We start from the raw sequence: 14,481 nt of genomic DNA, 5'->3' as shown, positions 1-14,481 counted from the left end.
GCGGCATCAGGATTGGTGGAAGGTCTATCAACAATCTGCGTTATGCAGATGACACAACCCTGAGTGCTGAAACTGAGGAGGACCTGAAGCGCTTGCTGCTGAGGGTCAGGGACTGCAGCCTTCAGTATGGATTGAGGCTCAATGTCAAGAAGACAAAGATTCTCACCACTGGACCAAATGGCAGCATCAGAATGGATGATGAAGAGACTGAGATTGTTCACAACTTTAGTCTGCTTAGCTCCACAATCAACACTCTTGGCACCAGCAGCCAGGAAATTAAAAGGCATATTGCAATGGGAAAGCCTGCTATTAGGGACCTCTCCAAAGTACTGAAGAGCAACAGTGTCTCTCTGGTGCATCTGATACAGTACATGATCTTTGCAATCACATGTTATGCATCAGAGAGTTGGACAATGACTAGGGATGCTAGAAGGAGAATTGATGCCTTTGAGCTTTGGTGTTGGAGAAGAGTATTGAAGGTACCATGGACTGCTAAGAAAACAAACAGACTGATCTTGGAGAGGTTTAAACCAGGCTGCTCCTTGGAGGCAAAGATTCTGAGGCTTCGTCTGACGTACTTTGGACATGTTGTAAGGAGAGACAGGTCCTTGGAGAAGGACATCGTGCTTGGCAGGGTGGAGGGCAGGTGCAGGAAGGGAAGGCCCTCCAGGAGATGGATTGATTCAGTGACTGGGGTAATCGGGATGAGTGTGTTGGAGACAATGAGATTGGCACAGGACAGAGCAGAGTTTAGGGCTGTTGTACATAGGGACTTGACGGCACATAACAACAACAATGTAGACTGAGGGAGAAAAAATTGGCAATGATACTTGGCCTAGTGATAAGAAGCTATGCTGCAATCCTGAAGACACGCAGTTCAAATCCACCAGCTGCTCTGCGCAAGGATGAGCAATCTCCTCCCGTATGATTTACTGCCTCTGAAATCCTGCTGGAGAGTCAGCTATGGGTCAGTTCCAACTAGAGTACTCAGCAAAAACAACTACAGCATATCTAAAATCTCTAAAATGGATAGAACTTCAATAAGAAAGACAGGTGACCCACATACCAAATGGGAAGAGAAAATGAAAGGCACTTCACCAAACACATTCAGATGGCAAAAATACCCCAACAACAAAAACACATGAAGAAATGTCATTGTTATTATTATTAATAGCTAATGTTGTCGTTAAATGCTGTCAAATTGAGTACGATTAATAGAGACCCTATGAATAACAGATCTGAACCCTGTCCTATCTTGTGCCATCCTCATAATTTCTGACATATTCCAGCTCGCTAGCTATTGTTATGCTGTTGTTAGGTGCTACTGAGTTGAACACAGATTCTATAAACAGATCTGACCCTGTCCTATCCTGTGCCAGTCTCACAATCTCTGGTGCACACAAGTTCATTGCTGCAGTTAGTGTGTAAATTCACCTGGATGAGGCTATTCCTCTCCTTTGCCAACCCATCCCTCCACCATTCCAAGCATGATGTCCTTCTTCTCCTTACTGTCCCTCCACCTTATCAAGCGTGATAACCTTCTCCAAGAAATAGCCTCTCTAAGAAACATGCCCAAAGTCTGTGAGATATATCTTCACCCCCTTGCCTCCAAGGAGCACTTGGGGGGCACCTTCTCCAAGACATATCTGTATTTTGTTCTTTTGGAAGTCCATAGGATACTCAGGACTCTTCTCCAATATCACAGTTCAAAGGCATCAATTCTTCTATCATCCATAGTCATTGTCCAGCTCTCAACATGGACAATTACAGCAAGTAATTGAAAAGACCATGGCCTGAATCAGATGTGCCTTAGTCCCCAAACTGACATCATTGCTCCTCAAGAATTTGCAGAGGTTCCTGACTGCACACTTTTCTAGTGCAGTATGTTGCGTGATGTCCTTGGTACTGCTGGTACCAAGAATATTGATTGTGGATCCAAGTAAGATGAAGTCGTTGACAGTTTGAATCTTTTCTGAATTTAATGGAATGATGAAAAAAAATTGGAATTACACAGCAACAAGCTCAAGAAATTATACATAGATGTCCTCAATGTGGTCCCATTAATGTATCACCTTATGAAAAAGGAGTCAATCCTAGAGGTGACAGATGAAATGTATTATGGCAAATGGATGTTACTCATATTTCATCACTTGGGAAATTACAGTATGTTCATCAAACAATTGATACTTTTTCAGGATTTCAATAGGCCATTGCTTTGTCAGGAGAAAAATCAGAGTACATACTTTAACATTTAATTGAAACTTTTAATGTAATGAGTCTTCTATCAAATATTAAAACTGATAATGCTCTTGCTTATAACTCTAAGAAAACACAAGAATTTCTAAAAAAAAGGAACATTAGTAATATTACTGGTATTCCATATCGTCTCCAAGGACAAGATATAATAAAAAGGGCTAAATGCTTTTTGCATTGTTACCCAATGCAGACAGTGTGGGGTGGAGCGCCCCGATTAAAACAAGCTTGGAAGCAGGAGTGGCATCCACTGCCATAATAGCTTGCCTTGGAAATCCTATGAACCTGGAGAGAGGATGAAAGACACCCAAGCAGTTGAGGACTCTCCTTCATAGGGTCACTAAGAGTTGCCTGCAACTAAAGGGCACTTAACATACCAAGATATGAAGGAGGCCCGTAATACAAGCTAGAATTCACCCTGTAGCACTAAGGCAATCCTTAAATGTTTACAGGGGTAGGCATTAAGGTGATCCTTAAGAGTCTACATAATTATTAGTTTGTATTTACTGAATCCCTTCCTCCTGAGATAAGCATAAGGTAAAGAATAGAGAAGAGTTAGGCCTTATTTACAAAAGACTTCCCCATGATCCTTAGTTTCTATTTTACTATTCCCTTGTGGTTTTCCTTTGTTTACCTTCCTGATGATTCTCAATAAAAACCCAGAAAGGTGTAGTTAGTATAGGGGCTGAAGTTCTCCCAGCTGTTAGACCCCTACCTTCACGCTTCCTAGTCTGACCCCCATTCCTGAGTGTCCCCACCTCTGTCTTTTCCTTAGGTCAACAACATATCATGATGTTGCCTATCAGTTTAGTGGTGAGAATTTTTGTTTTCTAGACATTGTGATGCAATCCATATTGAAGACTGCAATGTGTGATCTTTTGCAGCAAGTGCTTCAAATCCTCCTCAATTTCGGCAAGCAAGGTTGTATCATCTGCATAACACAGGCTAATGATGAATCTTCCTCCAATTCTGATGCAACATTCTTCTTCATAAAGTCTCTCAAATTATTTTCTCAGCATGAAAACTGAATAGATAGAGAGAACCTTGCTACACACCTTTCTTATTTTTAACCATGTAGCATTCCCTTGCTCTGTTCGCACAACAGCCTCCTTTTGATCTAGTATAGGTTTCACATGAGCACAATTAAGTGCTCTGGGATTCCCATTCTCAGTGTTAGCCATAATTTGTTATGATCCATACAAATACTTTTCATAGTCAATAAAATACAAATAGAAATTCTTCTGATAGTCTTTGCTTTCAGCCAGGAACCATCTGACATCAGCAATGATATCCCAGTGCCACTGCCTTTTCTAAATTCAGCTTGAACTTTTGGCAGTTCTCTTTGGATCTTCAGAGTTCTTGGATGATGCAAATAATTAATATAGTTGTCTTCTAACAGAAAGGTTGAAAGTTAAATCCACCTGAAGCATCTTGGAAGAAAGACCTGATCACTTACTTCTGAAAAATCAACCACTGAAAACTCTAAGAAACACATTTCTTTTGTGACATATTTGGGGTAGCCAAAATTAGAATCAAGTTGATGGCAATTGGTTTGGAGTTTGTGTCATGATGACCCAATTGTTGTTGTGTTTTGTTTGTTTGTTTGTTTTTTAATGTGTGTACCGTCAAATTGGATCTAACTGGTACAGGAGGTGATTGTTCCTCCTTCTTCAGCAGAGCATCTGGTGGATTTGAACCGCGCACCTCTGGGATTGCAGTGCAGTTTCCTGCCATTAGACCACCAGAGCTCGCCCCAATTGTTGTTAAGAGTCATCAAGTTGGAACAGATTCATAGCTGACCTTCTAGTGGGTTTTCAAAGGCACTACCTGCACAGAAAGAAACTATCTTTTGCCCAAGGAGCAGCTGGTGGACTCAAAAAGGGTACTTTTGGGTAGGCAACACAACTCCTTACCACTAGGCCACCAGAGGCTTTCAGCATGTTGAGTAAATGAATCAATCAATGTCTCTGACTAGCTAGCTACTAAGCAGCCCCAGTCAAACTCTGAAAGGGAGTTGCAATAGCTGTTTAAGAAAGAAAAGACTTATTTGAAGCAAAGTTTCAGTTGCAGATAGAGCTTCCAGGGGAATGGAGCTACTGGCCTCATGACTTATACCTGTTCCAGCCTGTGTCTCCATGGATCGTCTCAGTTCAATACTACAGAGGCAACAAGAACATACGGTAACAGAGCTTTTACTAGAAAACCATCGGTTATATTGGCTGACTTTGAACCCCATCTATCCCGTCAATGAGATATTTTCCCAAGACAATTACTTGTTTGTAACGTGTTGTTGATGAGTGCACTTGAATAGATTCTGACTCACAACTACTCCATGTAACAAAGTTGTTGTATACCACTGAGTGGGAACTGTCCCATGATTGACCCTGAAGTGGGTTTTTAGAGGCAGTAAATCACATGGGAGGAGACTGCCTATCTTCCTTCTGTGGAGCAGGTGGGGGCAGGGGTGGGGGCAGGGGTGGGGGTAGGGGTGGGGGTTTCAACCGAATACCTTTGCATTGGAAGCACAATTCCTTACCATTAAACCACCAGAGCTCCCTATGTAACAGACAGAAAAGTCAGACTTTTCTAAACTGCAATCTCTATATAGACAGACTATTACGGTTTTTTTATCCCATGTAGCTGCTGAGCTGGTTCAAACTACCAACTTTTCAGTTAGTAACTGAGTGCTTAACTATTGTGCTACCATTATTTTTCACATGAAGATAGGAAAAGAACATACCTATAGATTTTATGTGTGTAAAAAAAGAAAAAACTCACCATCACTTTTAAAATGAGTGCCAGTTAAAATGTGACTTCAATATCACCAAGAAATAATCACCAGGAGTGGAATTTGTCTTTTCAGACACAAGATGAAGCTGCTTGATACCAAAGAAGGCCAAGAAAAGTGGAGGTCTGCAGGCAATGCGGGGCCTACAGATGCTGAAGGAAGCAAGGACTTCCTTACACAAATGACACAGAGATAAAGTGAGTCTTCCCCTAAGGATGGCATCTTGAATTTGAACTTCCTAAACAGTAAGAGAATGGATTGTGTTTTTTAAAGTGCTAGTTAAATAGTATTCAAATGGTTAACACTGGAATTAAAATGCACACAGGAATGAATTAAATAATAAGATATTTGGTTTACTGCTTATTTCCAGTTTAGTTACCTGTGATTTTACAGTTAAATGACATCACTGTTTCTAATTTGTTGTTATGTACTAGTCAGTTGGAACCTACTCATAGTTGACCCTCCAGCAGGTTTTCAGAGGCAATAAATTGCACATTTTTCTCCTATGGGAGGGTTCAAACTGCATACCTCTGGGTTGGCAGTGCAACTCCATACCACTAAGCCACCAAAACTCTTTGTTTGGCCATACCACCATGAATGCATCCAATTATCTTATTTGATCTCCAAAGCTAAATAAGGTCAGGCCTTGTTAGTATCTGGATGGGAGATTGCCTGGGAAGACTAGGTCCTGTAGTTGCTAATTTAGAAAGCATAAAAACCAAACTCATTGCCATTGCGTTTTGACTCATCATGAACTTTCATTGAGTTTCTGAGGCTATAATTTTTTTTTTTTAGGATGCAGTTCTATTTCATTTCTTAAAAAGATAGCCAGAGAGGTGATAAATCTTTATGAGAAGACTGCTCAACTTTCTCTTAGGGAGGGAGAAAAATGGGCACTCTTGGAGTAACTGGTGGTTTTGACCTGCCAGACACATTACCAGTAAAACATGAGGCATCTTTTTAAAGATGTCCAGTTCTACTTGGTATTCCCATCATCTTGACTGCCAACAAGTCAGTTTGGACTCTGAGTGACCCTAGAGGAAAAAGCAGAGCTGCTCAGGTTTCCAAGGCTGTAAATCTTTAAGGAAGCAGATTGCTACCTCTGTCTCCTTTAAAATAATTGGTGGAAATGAACCACCAACTTTTCTATTAACTGTTAAATGCTTTAACTACCGTGCCCAAAGTGTTCCTTAAGACTTTGAAAAGGTTAACCATTATCGTTATATGTTTTAACTTTATATAAGCTAATAAGTAAGAGTGAACTCTACAAGCTAATAAGTAAGTAGAACTCTACAATCAGACTAAAAAACTCCAAACCAGTTGCTGTCATATCTACATCATCTAATAGCAACTGTGCTCTATAGTTTGGTTGGTTTTTTTGGTTGTTGTTCTTGTTGTTGTTTTTGGTAGCATTTTCAGTGTTTTAATTTTTCAGAACAGATCACCTAGTCTTTCTTTCTAAGGCACCTCTAAGTGAATTCAAACTGGTAACCTTTCAGTAAGGAAAATGCTTACCTATTTGCTCTCCTCACTGACTCTAGAGTTGAACTGCTAGGATTCAAATCCAAGCTCTCAAGTTCTCAGTTATATGATCCTACGCAAGGGTCTTATACCCTTCCTGCTTTGATTTTCTTATAGGAACAAATTAAAGGGGAAATGCCATCTTTGTGTCCTCCTTGGTCTAAGCAGCTTCCACTGGAAATAAAACCTCCCATTCCCAGCCCCAATAGATTTCCTGTGCCTTCTGAAATTGACCATGAATCAGACATGGGCCCTGCCTTCCTAGTGCTTTGAGTTAGGTTGGAAATCATAACTCTAAAAAAAAAAAATAAATAAAAAGAAAGAAATCATAACTCTAAGCTACTTTTCTACACATTAGAAAACCCAAGGCTCAGAGAAGTTGTGCGCCTTGCTCAAGGCCACAAAGCTAAAAAGCGCCAGAGGTGATGCTAGAATTTAAGTCTCCCCGCAACTCTCGGTTGAGGACTTCTTCCAATGGGCAATGATAGCCACTCACCATTTTAAGCGCTCTTAGCTTCTATTTAAAGACTTTACCTAGTTTTGTAGACCTTCCTTTTCCACTCCCACTGCCACTGCTTCCCACCTCCGGCCCCGCTCCCAGACCCTTAGACCTTAGGGCCTAAGACTGAGAAAACTGAGCACTGAAGATAAGTCAGACACTGGATTTTTGGCACTTTCTCAGCAAGAAAGTGGGGAGTTACTTTCTTGCCTGAGTTAACCCTTCTTGTGCCAGATGGGTTGTGGACACTTAAGGCTAGCTGGTCATCCTAGAAATCAAAAGGGTGGAGACCCCGCCCACTGATGCAGCAGCAGCCGCGGCGGCCAAGACAGATGGAGAGCCACCTGTCAGAAGGCTGTGGGCGGGGGCCGGGACGACACGGTCGTGGGACCGAAGGGTGAGTGCCATTGAGCGCACGCTCAGAACAGATCGCTTGCAGGAGGCAGGAGGTGATGGTCCAAAGGCTCTAGAAGCTAACAGTGGGCCAGAGGGAGGGAAAGGTGGCTACAGGAGCAAGGCAGATGAAGGGGAGCTGAAGGTTCCTGGAGGTGACAGCAAGGAGACACGCAAAGGCAAGGGACTGCTGAGCTATCCCAGCTTCTGCGCGGTCGAGGAGTGAACAGGAGAGGAAGGGAGAACAGCGCGACGGCGCGGAAAGAGGGCTCAGCTGGCGCGGGGAGGATGCCATGTCCCGCGAACGGCCCCCCCGCACTGACATCCCGCGCAACCTGAGTTTCATCGCTGCGCTGACTGAGCGCGCATACTACCGCAGTCAGAGGCCCAGCCTCGAGGAGGAGCCGGAGGAGGAGCTAGGCGAGGGCGGGACGCGGCCCGGGGCCCGGTCCCGCTCTCACGCTCCTAGTCGGGGTCGTCGGGCCCGCTCTGCACCCGCTGGAGGCGGTGGGGTCCGGGCGCCCCGAAGCCGCAGCCCTGATACCCGCAAGAGAGTGCGCTTCGCCGACGCCCTGGGACTGGAGCTGGCCGCTGTGCGCCGCTTCCGCCCAGGAGACCTGCCCCGGGTACCCCGCCACGTGCAGGTCCAGTTGCAGAGGGACGCTCTCCGCCACTTTGCGCCGTGCCAGCCACGCTCTCGCGCCCTCCAGGTAGGCGATAGGGACACACCTGTCCCAACTCAGCCAACTTGGGCGTGTGCACGTGGATTTGTCAAAGAACGCCAATCTCCATCCCTAGCCCCAAGCATGCACGTCCCTTTCGGGGTCCCCATTCACGAGTGGCTCAAGACCACCCTACCTGCTGGGCCCCTACTTAAGTCTGGAACACCGGGTGGGCTTCTGATTGGTCCATCGCCTCGACCTGACCCCGCCCCCTGTCTCTCTCCCTCGCTTTGCTTTCCTCTCTTCTCCTCTAGGAGGCGCGCGCAGCCCTGGAGCCGGCCAGTGAGCCCGGCTTCGCCGCCCGCTTGCAAGCGCAGCGCATCTGCCTGGAGCGCGCTGAGGCGGGCCCGCTGGGCGTGGCAGGGAGCGCGCGCGTGCTGGATCTGGCCTACGAGAAGCGCGTGAGCGTGCGCTGGAGCGCCGACGGCTGGCGTAGCCAACGCGAGGCGCCCGCCGCCTACGCCGGCCCCGCCCCGCCCCCGCCGCGCGCCGATCGCTTCGCCTTTCGTCTGCCGGCGCCACCGATTGGGGGCGCACTGCTTTTCGCCTTGCGCTACCGTGTGACAGGTCATGAGTTCTGGGACAACAATGGCGGCCGTGACTATGCTCTCCGTGGGCCCGAGCATCCTTGCAGTGCTGGAGCCCCAGAACCGCAGGGCTGGATTCACTTTATTTGAGACGATGCTCCTGTGGCCTATGGCAGAGAAAACCAAAGGCGTCCAGGGGCAGGAGGAACCCGAAGATTTTGCCAAGTGGAAAGTGCAATCTCAAGATTGGCGGGAATTAGACCAAAAGAGTCTAGTAGGGGAGGGAGAGGGTGGGAGAATTAAAAGGGGTGTTGGAGTGGACAGAATCAGCAAATCTTGCAGAGACCAGGGTGAAAAAGGGCTGGTTAGATGTGAGTCCAGAGCGTGAGAAAAAAGGATCCAGAAAGTGTACTGAAGGGCTGAAGAAAAAACCAAAGTACGGTGACGGTGCCATTCTCATCGATGAGTAGGCACTGGGGAGAAAGTGAGTCTTGTCAGGCGGAAGGTCTGAGGCATTATGTGTGAAGTAGAAGCCCTCCCCAGTTGAAGTTGTTAGGTTACTCACTCATCCCTTCTTGTTACCCACCATTGCCACCTCAGGTCTCCCAGACCCTGCCCATCTAGCTTTAACTCAGCCATAATTGCCTTGCTTAATCCCAGGAATTTGACCATTGTGCCCTGGTCCCTGGCATTATAAGAGGATTCCCTTGTCACCCCTGACAGTCCCTGGCTTCAGTATCCAGGTACTGGCTAGGGAGTAATAACTGGTAGCAATCAGAGCAGCACCTTCCTCCAGATTCCAGACAACCCTGGGGACTAAAACGGAAGCAAAAATAACTCTAGACCTGTCCCTGTAGCCAGATAATGAGGTGCCTAAGGGTATACTCAGGAGCTTCCAGAAAAATGTCAGCCTTATCATTCTGGGGTGCCTTCTAGAAATTTCTAAGCACTTTACGGATTGTGTCTGTCAAAAGAAAGAGTCATACTCTTCTGATTTGTTCTTTCTGCCACAAAAGAAAAGGATGTCACTGACTAGTTGGATAATTTTGGTCAAATTACTTCACCTCTCTGGACTCAAGTTTCTTCTGTAGAAAAATAGATTGCAATTTCCTTCTAGCTTTTGACATTTTATGATCTGAAAGTGAGAGTTTAGATTAGAAGCCAAGTCTTCCAGTCTAGTGCTATAGTTCAGAACATGGCAGCCCTGAATATCTGGTTGGGGCAAAGGGTGGTTCCTCTAGTGTTTGGCACGGATGTTACAGAGCCTGGGAGGGAGCCAAAATCGAACCTGCAGGGTTGAGAGCCTTTTCCAGACCACACTTCGTCTGCCCCTTGCACAGACTCCCAGCCTAGATCCTTAGGGACAGTTTTGGGTATTGCGGGAAATGATGTTTGAAAACCCTATAGATCAAACAATGTTGGGAGCACTCTTGAAAAGATTGTAAGAAATGAAAAATATTTCAATTTAAGAAATCAATGTGAAGATTAAATGTCACAAGAAAGTGGTGGTCTGTTCTATAGCCTAAGCAAGTAATAAGGAAAAGCTGAACTCTTCTACCCATTCATTCATGACTTTTTACTCTCCTCCTGGTCAGCCTTAACACGGGAGCCCTTTCTCTGCTAGTTGCTTGTTTTTCCATTTCTTATTTCCTACACACCTTGGTTTTCTTTCTCATTTAACTCTTTTCTTTCAACATGTAAGGTATTTACCTTCATTTTCTGTATATCCATTTGCCTTCCTTTTTATCCATGTTGATCTTTACTATTCCTTCTCCCTCCAGAAAGGTTGGAGAACCTTTCTCCAAGACCAGGGTTGATTTACCCTCTCCCTCAGGCTTCTTCTTGAACGTCTTCTAGAAGGAAGTGGAGGGAAAAGAAGCAGCAGTTCCTGATTCTACAGATAAACAAGGAAATCCCAGGTAATCAGCTCCTCATATCTTTGTTATTGATTCCACAAATTAAAAATTCTGGATCCTCAATACTGAGTGGGAGAAAAGGAGTGTGTGTGCATATGCACATGTACCCATATGCATTCAGAGCAGAGTATATGCTTATTGTACAGTGTTCCTCCTGTCCAAAGCCTTACTCCTTTAAGCAAATATGACTAAAGAACAAAAACAGGCTTTCTTAAACATGCCTATTTAAATACCCTCATCACCTTGAGAAACACAGAATTTTATGATCTTATGGATCACCTTCAGGTCTAAGTTCTAGCAAAGTGAAGAGAAAAACAGTACTGGAAGCCACCAAACAATGTACTTTCAAGTCATCAAGGAGGAGCCCAAGGGAGAATGCTGGAGATGGAGACTGGGTGAAGGCTCAGTAATAATCTTTTGCCTTACATGTCTGAATTGCTTTTATGTTGTATTTACAAATATTCACTATCCTTAACACTTGTCTGGTAAAATCATGTGGTGTTTTGCATGTCTTTTAATTAATCTTCAAAACATACCTGTTTTAGAGATGAGGAAAATGTCAGAGATGCTCATTAATTTACTCAAGGTTATACAGGTAGTAAACAGAATGAAGTTAGGATTGTAAACACAGAAAATTGAATCTAGAGCCTATGTACATAACTATGATAATGCCCTATTTTTTTTCCTTTAAAAGAAAAATAAAATTTAAAACATTGCTATATATTATCTCTTCATAGGAAAAGATCATATTTTTGGTTGTGCTCTCTATTCTCTTCCAGTTTCCAAACTTGCTTGGAGCTAGTTACTGCTGCTTGCTGCAGGTCTGTCTGCAGCTGAGTTCTGTACAGTCAGCAAAGGACTACCCCTACTGCTATAGAATTTGGAGCCCATTTGAACTCTAGCTTGTCCATATGTTGATGTTCTTTTCTGGCCTTAACCAGCGCTCTACACATGTTACTGTGGCATCCTCAATCCTCCACTTACCTTGAACAAGGTGGTTGTCAAGTTTCTTTTATAAGCATGTCCAGCTCTGGGTCCTGGTATTACTGTTCAGGGGTAAATGCAAACTCCATTTTGGGACAGAAAACCAAAGGTAATCCTGTTCCTTGAGCTATTTCTCTGTAAGTACCCAGGTTCACTCACTTCCGTAGTCTCTTTTTTTTTTAAGTTAATTTAATTTTATTATTATTTTGTGTGTCTGTGTACCGTCAAATCAGATCCGACTGGTACAGGAGGAGATTGTCCCTCCTTTCCTGGCAAAGCATCTGGTGGATTCGAACCATCGTAGTCTTATTTTATAAAGCCAACTTGCAAATGTTCTTGGGTTTTTTTCTCCCATATTAGCCTGTCCTGGGACTTAAGAACTAAAATGACAGTTTCTTCTTGTTGTCCTAAGGCTAGATATATGGCTCTCCTCTCTCTCTCTCTCTCTCTCTCTCTCTCTCTCTCTCTTTCTCACACACACACACACACACACACACTGGATGTCTCTTTTGAACCTAGACTTGCACATGATCATTGCCACCTACTCTTGTAACTTGCGTGTGTGTGTATTCCATGAGGGAGCTCTGTTTGTATAGTCCATTGAGAGTTATGCTGCTAACCCAGAAGGTACCGCTACCTCTCTGGCTGTTAAAATCCACTAGTGGCTCCATTGGAGAAAGGTGGGCTGTCTCCTCTTGTGTGATTTACAGCCATCTGCATTCCTGGTCTTTATAGAGTTATCTGGAGTGGCACTGCATTCTGATGCCTTTGGTCTACATATTCCTAACAACATGAGCCCTTATGATTTCCTCAGATTTCCCAGTTTATTTGGCACAGCATTGTCACAAACTTTATCATCTGCATATCAACCAAGATTAAGCAGTATGCCCTCCCTTTTTAATTGCTCTTTCAAAACTTCCATTCATACTTCATACAACCCAAATTTAAAAAATTAAAAGCATAGTATACCTAGTTGTTAACTGCTGATGAGTCAGTTCAACTCCTGGCCACCTCAAGTGTGCAGAGTAAAAACTGCTCCATAGGGTTCTCAAGACTGTGACCTTCTTGGTCAGGCCTTCAGAAGCATCTCTGGTTGGCTTTGAACCACTACAACCACTGGTTTTTCCCAACTGTGATTCAGGCTAACCTGAGAAACATTTAGGGTTTCACAAGATCTTTCAAAATTCTTTTATGTGTTAGGCTCTGCTGGGGGATTTCCGCTGATGGGTGATGACTGTACAAACAGGACCAGTTGGTAGAACATGTCATCCATAGACTGGGAAATGTCTCAAGAGAAACCATTATTGTGGTTAGAAGTTTAAATCCTTGAAGCAACACAGAACACTGTTAATCCTTTGCTCTCATCCAGACGTCTTGATGTCTTCCTGCCCTATCCCTTAACCTTCCTCTCATTCCTTTGACTTTAGGAATAGAGCTAATTTATCTTCATTGATAAGCCCTAAGTCTAGTATCCCAACATAGTTTCCATGTTCCCTTGGTTCTGACTCCTGTTTTTCTGGGAGTCTTTTGGATCTTTGTAACTTTCTGTTCATCGGATCTGAGAACTGAAAAGTCTTGTCTTTAGAGATCACTGGGTTCGAGCACCTCTACAGATGAGAACACAGGTCCAGTGACTCCAGGAAGGGACTCCAGAAGGGTCAGAGAAATAGCAAGTGTTGCTGGAGGGAAGATTTAAATTTAGGTACCTGACCACAACTCATCTGCATGCTAAGAAATAGATCTCCAGCAGACAATTTTTCAGGGCAAAGGATAACATCAGAAATGTTTCATTTTCTGCTAATAGTTTCCATTCCTTCTCACCATCCAGGCTTGAAGAGAAAAATGGGAAGGATAGGAATGTGTTGTGTGTCCTCCACCTTGGAAATTTTTTATGATGTTTAAGAGCATTGAAGTTGATGAAAAGGCTAATTAATCCACTGGCTGGCTAACATGGGAAGGAAGAAAATTGGTTTTGTAAACCCTTGAAAACTAGGCTTCATTAGGCCCCCCTAGAACCCTATATACTGAGTTCCAAACCCACTAGTATCAATAACTGGCTTCATGCATTTGTTCTACCAAAACTCTTTTAATTTTGAAATTAACTTGAAATATGAAAAGAAAGTTTATCATAAGGTATTAAAATAATTCTTTGATTTACACAGAGACTAACAAGAAATCTCAGGCAAGGTTACCACTTTCCCTAATTTCTTATTTCTTAAAAGTACCATTTTCTGTTTTCCATAGTTCGGCTGTGAAAAAATTGGGTGAGCAGGATGTGGAGGAATTGGGCATTCCTGGCACAACATGCCCCAACAGGATCCCCACAACATTTTGGGTATTTGGAAAAGTTATCAAGACCTAGTTCTTTGGGTTCCTAGGACCCAGATGCTAGGCCAGATAAGAGGATCTGTTTGGTTAAAAGACTATTTCTCCTTAGATGGCAACTCTTCTCCTTAAAACAGAGGAAAGAGCAAATTCATTTTCCTTATAACCAAGGGGAACCTCCAAGCAAAGGAGAGGATATATGATAAAGAGGAAAAGTCAAAGGTCTAATTCAGAACGATGTGATATTTGTATTATACACTTCTTGAAAAAGATGAAGTCTGAAAGGCAAATTGTAACTCCCATATCACCTGAATGATGACAGAGTCCAATTAGCCACAGAGTAATATGATACTATTCTTAATAGGAAAACCTGAGCCAGAAAATAATCAGATGCATCCTTATTATATCATAATAGCCAAGTTGTGATGTCATTGTGGAACACTCTTCAGTCTGTGTTCTAAGTGAAGCCCAATTCACTGAAAGGTAGAGTCAGCATGAGAAGCAGACATTCAAGGAGAGGTAAGTTGGGAATTTTTAGTTTCTTAGGGCTGCC

The 14,481-nt window shown here is 43.6% G+C and overlaps 1 protein-coding gene across 1 annotated transcript; it reads left to right on the top strand.

Moving 5' to 3' along the window:
* Positions 1-7,551: 7,551 nt before the first annotated feature.
* Positions 7,552-8,853, top strand: PPP1R3E (protein phosphatase 1, regulatory subunit 3E). The gene is made up of 2 exons (XM_006883144.1): positions 7,552-8,164; positions 8,431-8,853. The coding sequence occupies exons 1-2, from the start codon at positions 7,748-7,750 to the stop codon at positions 8,851-8,853; spliced, it is 840 nt and encodes a 279-aa protein (XP_006883206.1). The 5' UTR covers positions 7,552-7,747.
* Positions 8,854-14,481: the final 5,628 nt, after the last annotated feature.

The sequence above is a fragment of the Elephantulus edwardii genome, unplaced genomic scaffold, assembly GCF_000299155.1.
Source record: "Elephantulus edwardii isolate Elephantulus edwardi_28Jun2011 unplaced genomic scaffold, EleEdw1.0 scaffold00026, whole genome shotgun sequence".
Taxonomy (NCBI): domain Eukaryota; kingdom Metazoa; phylum Chordata; class Mammalia; order Macroscelidea; family Macroscelididae; genus Elephantulus; species Elephantulus edwardii.
Note: the sequence above shows the minus strand (reverse complement) of the source record. Positions and strands in the feature narration are given on the sequence as shown.

Bases quoted from the DNA above. Each gene is read 5' to 3' on its own strand.
- PPP1R3E (XM_006883144.1), top strand. From the start codon at position 7,748: ATGTCCCGCGAACGGCCCCCCCGCACTGACATCCCGCGCAACCTGAGT. The intron at 8,165-8,430 runs GTAGGCGATAGG...CTTCTCCTCTAG, and splicing joins CACGCTCTCGCGCCCTCCAG to GAGGCGCGCGCAGCCCTGGA.